Consider the following 12,981-nt stretch of genomic DNA (forward strand, 5'->3'; position numbering starts at 1 on the left):
AGCTGCCGCGCGGGCTTTGCCCGGCGGTGCGGCCCGACGGCGGCGAGGGGGAGCGGGAGGGAAGTGGGGGGTGGCTGCGGCGGTGTTGGGTTTCGCCCGAGCCGCTCCCCTGGAGAGCGACGCGAGCGTGACTGTGGTATGTATATAGAAATAAAATCATTTTTTTTATTTCTTGTTGATGCATTATATATTTGTTGAAGCTTAGACGTGACATCCTTAAAAAACATCTAGATGTGAATTAGACAAACCGTTAATATAATATGACTCCTAAACCCTTTAACACTGTGAAGTACATCCAGCAACGTGGAAGGGGCGTGTCTAACATGGCACCTCCCAGCTTTCTATCAGGTGGCTAGTGCACTAAATATATGTTCATGCTACACTCTCATGTCGATATTAGACAGAAGTCTCTCATGTACAAAATTAGACAGATGTTGGCGAGAAGTGCATGGATGAACCCGGGTACATATGAACCCACTTTGAAAAACACATTTCTAAATTCTAAAAAAATCTGGAAAAAAATTGCACGGGTACGTCTCCATGTTCTATGTGCGTGCATAAAGTTTCATGAAAAAATAACTTTTTTTGTGACCTGTGCAAAAAAGACAAAAAATTATGTCGTGAAACACTATTTAAAAGCACTGAAATTTGTCTTTTTTTGCGGAGGCAAAACAAAAAGATATTTTTTGATAAAACTTTGTGCCGCGTACACACATTTGCGAACATATATGCGTGATATTTTCTTTTGATTTTTTTGACATTTTAAAACGTGCTTAAAATGCATTTTATGAAAAGTGGGTGCATATGCCCATGGGTTCAGATGGTGCCCTCTCGATGTTGGCGGACCAAACTAGCAATTCCCATGGGTCGACATCGGGGGTCTCATTGGCACAGTGTCATCCTTTGGTACAAGAAAGCATAGGTACCTCATAATATCAGTTAGTAGTAGTAGTTAGCAAGAGAACAGTTAGTGCACTAGAACAATATCCAGCTTCCCTTTGGTTGCTGCCCTCGCAACTTCACAGTATATGTACACCCCTCGATCGGTTCTCAGGAGGCAAATTAAGGTCTGCATCATCATCCAGATATGGAGCTGCTCGCAGTCCCCGTCCTGCTGGCGGCCATGGCCATGGCCTTGACCTATCTGGCCTGGACGGCCGCCTCCCGTCGTCGGCGTTCACAGTGCTACCTCCTCGATTACGTCTGCTACAAACCGCCAGACGACCGCAAGGTGACGACGGATATGGGGGTCGCACTGGCCGAGCGTAACAAGCGGCTCGGCGCCCCTGAGTTACGCTACCTCTTCCGCCTAACGTCTCGCGCCGGTCTGAGTGAGCAGACCTACCTCCCTTGTGGCATCTTGGCAGGCCGCGAGAAGTGCCTCACCCACCAGGACGCGCTCGACGAGATGGACGCCTTCTTCATCGACGCCGTCGCCGGCCTCTTTGCCAATACCGGATTCGGCCCCCGTGACGTGGACGTGCTCGTGGTCAACGTCAACATGTTCAACCCGGAGCCTTGCCTTGCCTCGCGGATCGGGCACCACTACGGAATGCGCGAGGACGTCGCGGCGTACAACGTCTCCGGCATGGGCTGCAGCGCCACGCTGGTCTCGTTGGATATCGTCCAGAACGTCATGCGGGCACGGTCGCCGCGCCCCGTGCTTGCGCTTGTGCTGTCGACGGAGGTGCTCTCGCCTGGAAACTACCTGGGCACGGACAGGTCCATGATGCTGGGACTATGCCTTTTCCGCTGCGGCGGGGCAGCGGCGCTGCTCACCAGCAACCCCGCGCTCGGTGGACGCGCCAAGATGAAGCTACGCCGCCTTGTGCGGGCCAACGTCGCCGCCGCCGACGATGCGTACTCCGCCATCTTTCAGCGCGAGGACGCAGACAACATAACAGGGTTCAGCATCAACAAGACACTCCCAAAGGCTGCCGTCCGAGCGTTCGCCGCCAACCTGGAACGGGTCGTCCCTTACATCCTCCCTGTCAGGGAGCTCCTCCGACTTGCCACCGACTTGATACGTCAGAAGATGTCTCGCCGCCGGCGATTCAAGATCGATGTCAACTTGAAGACTGGGGTCGACCATTTCTGCCTCCACTCGGGTGGGGTTGCTGTCATCGACGCTGTGAAGAAGAACTTCGGGCTCACCGAGAGGGACGTGGAGCCGTCGAGGATGACGCTGCACCGCTGGGGAAACACGTCGGCCAGCAGCGTGTGGTACGTGCTGGCATACATGGAGGCCAAGGAGAGGCTCAAGAGAGGGGACAGAGTGCTTATGGTGACCTTCGGATCGGGCTTCAAGTGCAACAGTTGCATGTGGGATGTGAATCGCGATCTGGCGGACAAGGGTCCGTGGGCCGACTGCATTGATGAGTACCCGGTGCAGAGCACAGCCAACCCGTGCTTGGACAAGTATAGCTGGATGATGAATGACAACACTGATGACGATTCCACATTCCCTCTGTTGTAAAACACGTGGACGGCGCGTACGTCAATCACGGATCAGAAGGGCCGCGAATAAGAGCATAAGAACTTCTCTTCGTCAGATTATATATGGGAGTAAAAGTACTTGAAAAACTAGCATGATGACACTCACAACTGCGAGGGCATCATCTTTAGAGTATTTATTGAATATGCGTGCGCGTATAATATTTATGTTTTCAAGATACTGAGAATATATATTTCAAATATATATGGCAGTATAGCCACCGAAAATGTTAAATAAAATATGAGATGGGCAGAAAATATTTTGTATCATTTTAGTTTGTGGGATAATAATAGCATACAAGTAATCCCCCCAAAAAACTGCTAGATGTGCAGCACCGGCTGCACAACCGCTCAAAAGTCCTGGCTAGTGGCTAGTGAGGAAGCACATATTCCACATACAAATATACTAGTAAGGTACACGTGCATTGTATCCATAAGTTTTTGTAACCAAATTACAAATGAATACCACATTATAGTATGTAAATATGTAAGTTTTGAGTTATATAGGTGTGATGTGGATGTTCATTTAATTCTTGTAGTAGTTCATCCCAATCAAAATCAAATTAATGCTACAAAATATCAAACACCATAGTATAATACGAGCACTAGCCATCAAGGTTCTTGCTAGCCATAGGAATTAAACCAAGTTAGTCGTCCGATCCAGTAGGAAGGAATCATGCGTTGAGCTGTCTCTTTCCTCCACTATGATTACGTGCTTCTAGTAAATGATCCTGTAGCATGTCCTCTCCGGCCGCTAACCTCTGTCCTCCACTAATTACGCGTTGAGTTAATTAATTGATCCTTTCCCCGTCAAGGAAGCATGATGCATGACACTGAATATTTGCTTCCAGTTTCGTTTCGAATATTTGCTTCCGAACCTATACTAGTAAAAAAATATTGTGGGCCAGAAGCATATTGTTCCATCGTCTAGAGAATTCATTCAACCTAACAGTGATTTAGTTCAACTCAAAAAAAAACCAGTGATTTAGTTCCTTCAAAAAAAAAACATTTTCCACTTGTTTCAAAAGTATCAACTTGGTGCTTCCATCAACTATAAAATTGCTTCCAACCAAATAGTGATAAAAGTGCAAAGAAAGCAATCTTTTAGTATAAAGAAAAAAATTGCTTCGCAAAGGAATCATGTGGAAGCACAACTTGAATGATGACGCATTGTTCGAAAAAAAACTTGTTTTAAAAGCATCATTCTCGTGCTTCCATCAACTACAAAATTGTTTCCAGCCAAATACCAATAAAATTGCATGTGAAACGATCTTTTTTGTATAAAGAAAATTTTGCTTGACAAATAAATCATGTGGTAGCACAACATGAATGATGACGCATTGTTAGAAAAAAACATAGTTCTGCTTGTTTCAAAAGCATCAATCTCGTGCTTCCATTACCTATAAAGTTTCTTCCAATCAAATAGTAATAAAATTGCAATTGATACAATCTTGTTATATAAAGAAAAAATTTACTTCGCAAATAAATCATGCGGAAGCACAATGAATGATGAAAGTAATCACGTGGAAATAATGCTTCCAAACACAAATCATGCTTCCTAATCTATAGTTCCCCGCTATGGTCCATCCAACCGTGTACGAGCTTGACAACCTTCAATTCTCCCACAAATCTGCGGGTGTCAACGCCGGTGAGCATCGACGCCGTTGAGGGGCCAACGATCTTGACCTTTGGCCACCAAGTGTGTGCCATGCTGGTTTGCCTCCATACTCATCTCACGTTGCGGACCATGCCTAGTATTGATCATCGTGTTATGCTCACTGTCAGCAAGGCATGGTCTTCCGCTGCTGTCGACCCTGCAGAAATAACAAAATGAGTTGTTTGAATTGAATTCAAACACAACGCCAACAAAACATTATGAAGCATGCAAATGAAGCAAACTGGACACGGTGTAGGGCTAGAAGCATATGTATGAAATATATGAAGCAACCATACACGGTGAAGAACTATAGCTATGTATGTATGAGGCAAATTGTATGTCGGGAGGAAGCACACATATAATCAATATTTTAAATAGCACGCTATTTCGCCGTTATAACGCGGTTATAGCATATTTGGAAGGGAGACGTTACGTTTTGGCAAAATCGGACGCTACGGCGCTAATCGCGTAATTAGCGCGCTACACACGCTATAACGTTGTAACGTTGTAACGTTACAACATGCAGACCATGCAAAATTGAAATAAGCACAGCCCAGCAGGCCTAGCAGGCCAAAACGAACCCACGAGCACTAGCTTTCTCACTCCTTTTATCAGATTCTCCCACGAGACCTAACCGGCTAACCCTAGTTCTCACTTCTCATCCCTTTCTCACTCCTTTTTATGTGCTGGATTTGGCCCTTATGCATATATTGCTTGCTCCTATGAAAAATTTAGTTGCTTAAATACTTTATTTCTAGATATATTTGATTTTTTTTGCAAACGCTATTTTAAAATATAGCACGCTATTAGCGCGCTATAACTTGTGTAGCATTTAGAGAAGGGCTTCGCTATATTTTGTAGCACGCTATTTAAAATATTGCATATAATACGTACCAAGCATGGAAATTTGGAAGGATATATACTCAGTCTCATACAATAAAATAGTATCTGCATGGATGCAACAAATTCGGCAAAAAAGAACATCCAAAAGGGACGTGGGCTGATTCTTATGGCTTCTGATACTCCCTGCATCTGTTTTTTTTTTGCGCATAACAAAACTTTCATTACTTAACCAGAGTCATTACAATCCTGTTGACATAAGATGTCAACCTCATCAGGGGCACAACGAAGCCAAACAGAAGTTTTGGGCAGTAAACGGCCCATTTGTGCGAGAGCGTGGCTAGCTTTATTCTGCTCTCGTTTAATCACCGCTATTTCATGTGGCCGGACAGCTAGGATCTGCTTGATGTCGCCAACCATGGCCGCCACTAGAGCCCTGTTGGTTTCGGTGTCCCTGACCATGTGAGCCGTCGTCGAGCAGTCCGTCTCCCCTATCAACCTGTCGAGCTCCGCTCCATAGCCGGAGTCACTCCCTCCATGAGCGCCGCCATCTCTGCCTCGAGGGCGTTCGTACAGTGTGGGATGAACCGGCAAGAAGCGAAAATGGCGGCACCTATATGATCACGAAGTATCATCCCAGGACCTCCTGTTCCCTCCTATTACTCCCATGCACCATCCACGTTTAGTTTTACCCAGCCAAATGGAGGTTAGCTCCAGTGCTCACTGCTCAACAGGACGTGAGCAAGTGCTTGGTATTTGATGTCGTTCTTTGCCGGACGTGCGGCCACCATAAGTAATCACTCCCTTCCCCTTGGCAATGTCATCAGATGGATTTTGCTGAATGTACAACAGCGTATTGATGTAGCTGGACAGGAATCTGGTGGAAGCCTCAAGTGGTGGTGCAGGTTTGTGGTGGTATACTTCATTACGTACATACCAGCTCCGCCAAAGTGTCATCACCACAGGGAGTGTCTCCTCGTTCTTGCATTGGTCTAGCAGGTGGATGATCCACTCTAGCCCAGTGTTGACGACGGTCTCCAGCTTGGGCATACTCCATGTACGCGCCACCGCCGTCCATAGTTGTCGGGCCAACGGGCAACGGCATAGAGCATGGTATGTGTCCTTGCATTCCAAACACATAAAGCACATATATTAGACACCTCCAGTGTACGTTTATGTTTATTTTCAAGCGTTGCCAGACAGTGCATCGCAACTCTCCATGCAAAAACTAGTACCTTAGGGGGAGCAGGGCACCCCCACACTGCTTTCCAGACAGCACGAGTACCGTCCGGTGCCCTGCTCGTGGCGCACGCGGTGGTGCTAGTCCGCTCCTCAAGAGCGGTCTTGTATGCGCCGCGGACACTGAAATTGCCCCGCGCGTCCGGCGCCCATGATAGGACGTCTTCCATCCTGCGTGGGCTGGCCTTGATCGCCAAGATGCATTCCACGTCGGGGGCGCTGAAGTGTTGTTCGAGGAGGTCCACCCGCCACCTTCCATTAGCATCCAATAGCTCTGATACCCGTTTGAGCAGGCATGTTCGCCGTTGCGTGATGGGCCTGTAGGAAGTTGGGCGTGGGATCCACAGGACGCACCAGATGCGAATTTGCTCTCCATTGCCCACGCGCCATAGGAGCCCGCGTTTGAGTAGCTCGAGACCATGCTGGATAGCATGCCAAGTCGGTGACGCGTTACCTGAAAAAACAGTGTCCTCAAGGGACCCATTAGGGTAATATTTTGCTTTGAGAACCTGGGAGCACAAGGAGTCCGGCCTTGTTATAAGGCGCCAAGCTTGCCGAGCTAGCAATGCTTGGTTGAAGATGCGGAAGTCCCTGAAGCCAAGGCCCCCCTTTCCTTTTGGTTCAATCAATTTCTCCCATGCCTGCCAATGCGTCTTCCTCTTGCCTTCTTTAGACCCCCACCAAAAGTTTCTGACCAGACGGGTGAAATCATCGCACACAGAATAAGGTAGTTTGAACACTCCCATTATGTAAGTGGAGATAGCTTGCAGGACATATTTGATCAATGTCTCCTTCCCTGCCTGTGAGAGCCTATCCCTCCAAGCCATAATTCACTTAGTTAAGCTTGCTTGCAGCATTTGGAATCTACCTTTATGCATGCGCCCATCCGGGGTAGGTAAACCGAGGTATTTTCCTTCATACTCAACATTGTGTACCTGCAGTACTTGTCTAACTGTTGTTTGTATCACCAAAGGGCAGTTGTCACCAAACTGAATAGAGCACTTTTGCGGATTTATGAGCTGGCCCGTGGCTACCGCATAACTTTGAAGGACACCCTTTACATACTGAGCTTGTTCAATGCTAGCTTTAAAGAATAATACTGTGTCATCTGCAAACAGGAGATGCGATATTGCCGGCGCCCTAATACAAATTTTCACTAGTTGGAAGGCATGATCTTGCACTCCATGTCTCAATAGAGCAGATAATCCATCAGCCACAAAGAGGAACAAAAAGGGGGATAAGGGGTCACCTTGCCGAAGCCCTCGTGTCGGTATAAACTGATCCAGAAGGGCTCCATTAAATTTAACAGGATAGCTCATCGTGGTGACACATGTCATAATCCATTGCACCCACCGGTGAGAGAAACCCATCCTCTCCATCGCTTGCTTCAAGAACCCCCAGTCGACCTTCTCATAGGCCTTTGACAGGTGTAGCTTGTACGCACAGTAGTTATTTTCTGGAATTTTCTCATGCTGAATAAAATGGAGGCATTCGAAGGCAAGTAGTGCATTATCTGTGATTAGCCTACCCGGCACAAATGCACTCTGAGAAGGTGATATGATCTCATTAATAAGTGGCCTGAGCCTGTTCACCAAGCAATTAGCAACAATTTTGTAAATGACATTACATAGAATTATTGGCCGAAAGTCAGTCTTTTGAACAGGATCATCAACCTTAGGAACGATTACCGTTTCATTCACACCATCTAGCATAACCCCTGTCTGGCAAAATTCCTGAACAGTCCTGATAATTTCGGCCTTCATAACTAGCCAATTTTTCTGAAAAAACCTCGCTGGGAAGCCGTCCTTGCCCGGCACCTTCAGGGGTCCCATCTTGAATAAACTGTCAGATATTTCTTTCTCGCTGAATTCAGCACACAGACGGTCATTCATCTCCGAAGTAACTCTCTCATCATACAAGTCCAAGAGATGGTGTTGTACAAGTGAGTCATCGCGGGTGAAGAGGTTTTGAAAATATGAGCTAACCATGTTGGCCATTACCTCATGCTCCCCGTGGTAGACACCACTATCATCAACTAGCCTTTTCACTTTATTATTCCTTGCTCTTCATACTGCTCGCCTATGAAAAAAGTTTGTGTTATGGTCTCCCTCAGGAAGCCAGTCAATACGACTTCGTTGCATCCATAGCATCTCCTCTCGGTACAACAATTCCTGCGTATGGTCGGACTCTTTCCATATCTCATTCCGATTTGCATTCATGCTCATTAGTTCCTCCAGCCTGGTTCTAGATTTTTCAAGTTCATTTGTAATATTATCAAAATTCTTTTTACTCCATGCATGTAGCTCAGTCATGAGCTTAGCAAGGCCTGAACGAATATCTCCAAGGCTAAATTTCTGTCCTGCACTCCTCCATGCTTCTGCCACACGTTCAGGGACGCTCTCATCCCTTTCCCAGAAAGTTCCGTACCTTTTAAAATTAGTACGTACATGATTAGTCTCCTCTTTAACACACTGTAGCATAAGCGGGCAATGATCTGAGCATGGTGACACTTTATGTACCACTCGTGCCTCCCTAAATATATCCCGCCACCGGTTATCCGCAACCGCCAGGTCCAGACGTACCCTCACATTCTTTCTGCCTCTCTGCTTATTGTCATAAGTGAACGGTAAGCCAGAGAATCCAAGATCCACAAGTTCACATACCTCTAGTGTTTCTCTGAATGCAAGCATCTGGCTCTCAGTGCGAGGTGTCACCGAAAAATGCTCAAAGGATCACATGGCCTCATTAAAATCACCCATAACACACCAAGGGAGATCAGATTGTTGTTTAAGGCTTGTCATGAGAGTCCACATCAGATGTAGATTTTCAGTGCATGGTTCCCCATACACACATGTCAACCGCCACAAAGGATCATGCTCAGACAGCCGCACATATCTGCCATTCGATGATTGAACTTCAACATGCAGACTATCACACCAGAAAAGAGCAAGGCCACCACTCAACCCATTACTACTGACACCTGAGAAACCTCTAACGCCTAACCTAGTACGAAATCTTTTTATTTTTTCTAAACTCTGTCTAGTCTCACATAAAAACAAAATTTTTGTCTGTGTTGCCTTCACCATGCCAACTAAGTCGTGAACTGTCAGTTTGTTGCCCCCCCGACAGTTCCAACTCATGCAATTCATTGCTCCTGACGGAGCACCACACTTGGCTCCGTCAGTTGACCAGCGGCCCTTGGGCTGGTTGCCTCCATGATACTATCCACTCCAGCCGCACCTCCCTGCAACATCTCCTGTGTGTACATCTCCTCCATGACCAGCTTCTGTTTCTTTGGTGTGCCATCCAGGACATGCAGTTCAGCATGTACAAGCATGATCACCTTCCATGGTCGTTCAGGTTCCTCTGTGACACCCACTTCCTTTAGGTACAACTCTGTCAGCACCACTTCCTCATCAAGGTCCTCTCCTTTCACGAAGTCTTCAGGTCCTGTGATCATCGGCCGATCCGCCGCCGGCCTCGATCCACCAATTACCGGCCGGACCATGCTTTGTCCGCCTCCTGTGATGGCATTCGCGGCTGCGGAGCTCTCTGGAAGGGCAGCCTTGGATCCACCATTGGCCGGCTTCGGGCGGGTAGCGTCCGCTATGGGAGCCCCATGATCTCCCCCACCGTCTGTTGGTTTCACCTCCACTGCACCCGCCAAAAGATCACTAATGACAGCGGCTTCAACGACACCCCAGTAGGAGGTGGATGATGGAGTCACGTACCTAGGGTAGGGTCACAGACCTGATCTAAGTACCCTACCCGAGGACACCCTTAGAAGAGATCACCTTCCAGTCGACCTACGAGGGACTCACTCGACTGACTTGAAGGACTCGACCACGAAGACTCACTCGACCACCAGAAGGTCAAGAGACACTCTGCTCTGCAACGGTCTGTAATTAAGTAGACTTTATGATAGTAAAGACACTTTATGTGGGGCGTTACCAGTAACGCCCCGGTCTTAATGTACCTTAAACCCTTCATTACGTGGGTTGGCTGGGGACCTGGCGCACTCTATATAAGCCACCCCACCCCACAGGCAGAAGGGTTCGGCACCCTGTAACTCATATACACGTAATCCACTCGACCGCCTCCGGGCTCCGAGATGTAGGGCTTTAACTTCCTCCAAGAAGGGCCTGAACTCGTACATCTCTTGTGTTTACAACCTCTCCATAGCTAGGACCTTGCCTCTCCATACCTACCCCCACTCTACTATCAGGCTTAGAACCACGACAGTTGGCGCCCACCGTGGGGCTGGTGTTTTAGCGATTTTGTGGAGAAGTTGCGATTCTTCCGAGTACTTTCATCATGGTGGCTGCTGGAGTTTTGGTCGAGGGTCGAGAGATCCGTCTCGGTGCTCTCACCTTCGTCGCCGACGACTCCGCCTGGCTCCAGGAGGCTCCACTCGACGTCGATGCGCTCCCCGTCCGCGGTGCGACGCATTTTCGTGCATGTGTCCGCGGCGTTCTGCTGCGGCAACCGTCGACCCCGTATCGGTCGACTCCCCCATCGGCCACCCTCCCGGTTCCCGCCAGCGCAAGCGCTCGGGCCGGTCGAGGCTTCAGCGGTGGGTGAGGCACGCGGTGGCTCGCCAGACGGCCACCACCCAAGTTGCGGCAATCGAGCCCGACGAATCCCTCTACGGCCTGTTCGATCTGTCGACTGGCTCCGTAGAGACTGCATCCGAGTGCGATAGCAGTGATCCAGCGGCGGAAATCCTGATGGTCGACGGGCCCCGCAGTCCCCCTGGCTTCGCCCGTGATGGTGGGGCAGGCGACGGAGGCGACCCCGCATGAGACCACGAAGAGTACCAGCCCGAGCCACTCGACTCTCTGCAAAGAGAGGAACTTCGCCACAGGAACGTGGATGCCCTGCATACTCCCATCGCAGGAGAAACCCCCGAGGCTCGCGCCTTAGAGGAGGCACGTTTGGAGAATCTTCAGCGAGCACTCGACGAGCGCGCGCGGCAACGAGTTCCCGACGCCAGTCGACTTCAACTCTTCCTGCCGACTCAGGTATATCGAACCCCAATCCAGAATTTAGCAGCTGCGACCCGTATAGCAGAGTCCATCCAGCCCTCTCAGTCGGAAGCTGGCAGAGGCTTGATGCAGATCAGGGATCTGCTCCGGGCAGCAGGAGATCAGAATTCAGCCGTGTTGCAGTCAGAATTCACAGTCGATCCGTCGCTGCGAATACGGTTCAGTCGGCTCACAGTCCCAGATCGCCTCCGCGGCGTGAAGGACGCGAGAATCGGCGAGACCAATATGGAGACTGACACGACCGAGATGATAGGCGTCGAGTGCCCACTTCCCCTCCGAGGGGTGGGTCCTACGCTCCTCGTCAGCAAGATGATAGACGTCAGCTCAGTGCAGGGCGAAGAGTTCCAGTCGACCCCAGAGAACCAGGCTTCGACGCGTGATCCATTATTGTGCAAGGCTTGGTCGACCGGAACAGAGCCCATCGAGGTGGACCCGACAGAGATGCGCCCACGAGCAGTCGAGTGCATGTTTCTGGTCCGGAATGTTTCAGCAGAGCTATCAGAGCCGCAGTGATCCCTCCCAATTTCAGGTTGGCAACAGGAGTCAGCAAGTTCACTAGTGAGTCTAAGCCTGAAACTTGGCTTGAGGACTACCGAGTGGCGGTTCAGATTGGTGGTGGGAATGACGAGGTGGCCATGAAGCATTTACCCCTCATGTTGGAAGGTTCTGCCAGAGCATGGTTGACTCAGTTACCTCCTAGCAGCATTTACACTTGGGAAGATCTGTCCCGAGTGTTCGTCAGAACATTTGAAGGAACTTGCAAGCGACCAGCTGGATTGACGGAGCTGCAAGTCTGCGTGCAGAAGACCAATGAGACTCTCAGGGAGTATATTCAGAGGTGGATCACTTTGCACCATACTGTGGAGAATGTGTCTGATCATCAGGCAGTCTGCGCCTTCAAGGATGGTGTCAAGAACAGAGAATTGAGTTTGAAATTTGGTCGAACCGGTGACATGACCTTGAGTCGGATGATGGAAATTGCTACCAAGTATGCCAACGGCGAAGAAGAAGACCGACTCCGAAGCGGCAAGCACAAGCCGAGTCAGTCGGAGAAGGGAAACACCAGTCGGAAACAGAAGCGGAAGGCTGAACCGGCAGCTCCTGGAGAGGCTCTGGCCGTGACTCAGGGAAAGTTTAAAGGGAAACCAAAAGGATCCTGGAACCCTAAGAAGGTAAAGGATAAAGAAGGGAATGACGTGATGGATATGCCGTGTCACATCCACACGAAGAAAGACGAAGAGGGGAATATCATTTACCCAAAGCATACCACTCGCCAATGTCGACTCCTGATCCAGCAGTTTCAAGGAAAACAGTCTAAAGACAAGGAAAAGGAGTCAGGCAAGGCCGAAGACAAGGAGGACAGTGAGGAAGGATATCCGCATATCAACTCCACTCTGATGATCTTTGCAGATGCGGAAAGCAAGAGTCGACTGAAAGTCATTAACCGTGAGGTGAACATGGTTAGCCCAGCAAAAGCAAATTATTTGAGATTGTCCCAAACACCCATCACATTCGACCAATCTGATCACCCGACTCATATTGCCACCCCTGGGAGGCAAGCTTTGGTGGTCGATCCAGTTGTCGAAGGCACTCGACTGACAAAAGTGCTGATGGACGGTGGTAGTGGGCTGAATTTGTTGTATGCAGACACACTGAAAGGAATGGGCATTCCGATGTCCCAACTGAGCACCAGTAACATGAGCTTTC

At 49.0% G+C, this 12,981-nt stretch overlaps 1 protein-coding gene across 1 annotated transcript; it reads left to right on the forward strand.

Moving 5' to 3' along the window:
• The first annotated feature begins 1,073 nt into the window (after nucleotides 1–1,073).
• On the forward strand, nucleotides 1,074–2,696 carry LOC123161816 (3-ketoacyl-CoA synthase 12-like). The gene has a single exon (XM_044579628.1). It carries the CDS (start codon nucleotides 1,088–1,090, stop codon nucleotides 2,474–2,476), a length of 1,389 nt encoding a protein of 462 aa, XP_044435563.1. The 5' UTR covers nucleotides 1,074–1,087; the 3' UTR covers nucleotides 2,477–2,696.
• Nucleotides 2,697–12,981: the final 10,285 nt, after the last annotated feature.

Source organism: Triticum aestivum, chromosome 7B (assembly GCF_018294505.1).
Source record: "Triticum aestivum cultivar Chinese Spring chromosome 7B, IWGSC CS RefSeq v2.1, whole genome shotgun sequence".
Classification (NCBI taxonomy): Eukaryota; Viridiplantae; Streptophyta; class Magnoliopsida; order Poales; family Poaceae; genus Triticum; species Triticum aestivum.

Excerpts from the sequence above, each read along its gene's own strand:
- LOC123161816 (XM_044579628.1), top strand. The coding sequence starts at position 1,088 with ATGGAGCTGCTCGCAGTCCCCGTCCTGCTGGCGGCCATGGCCATGGCC.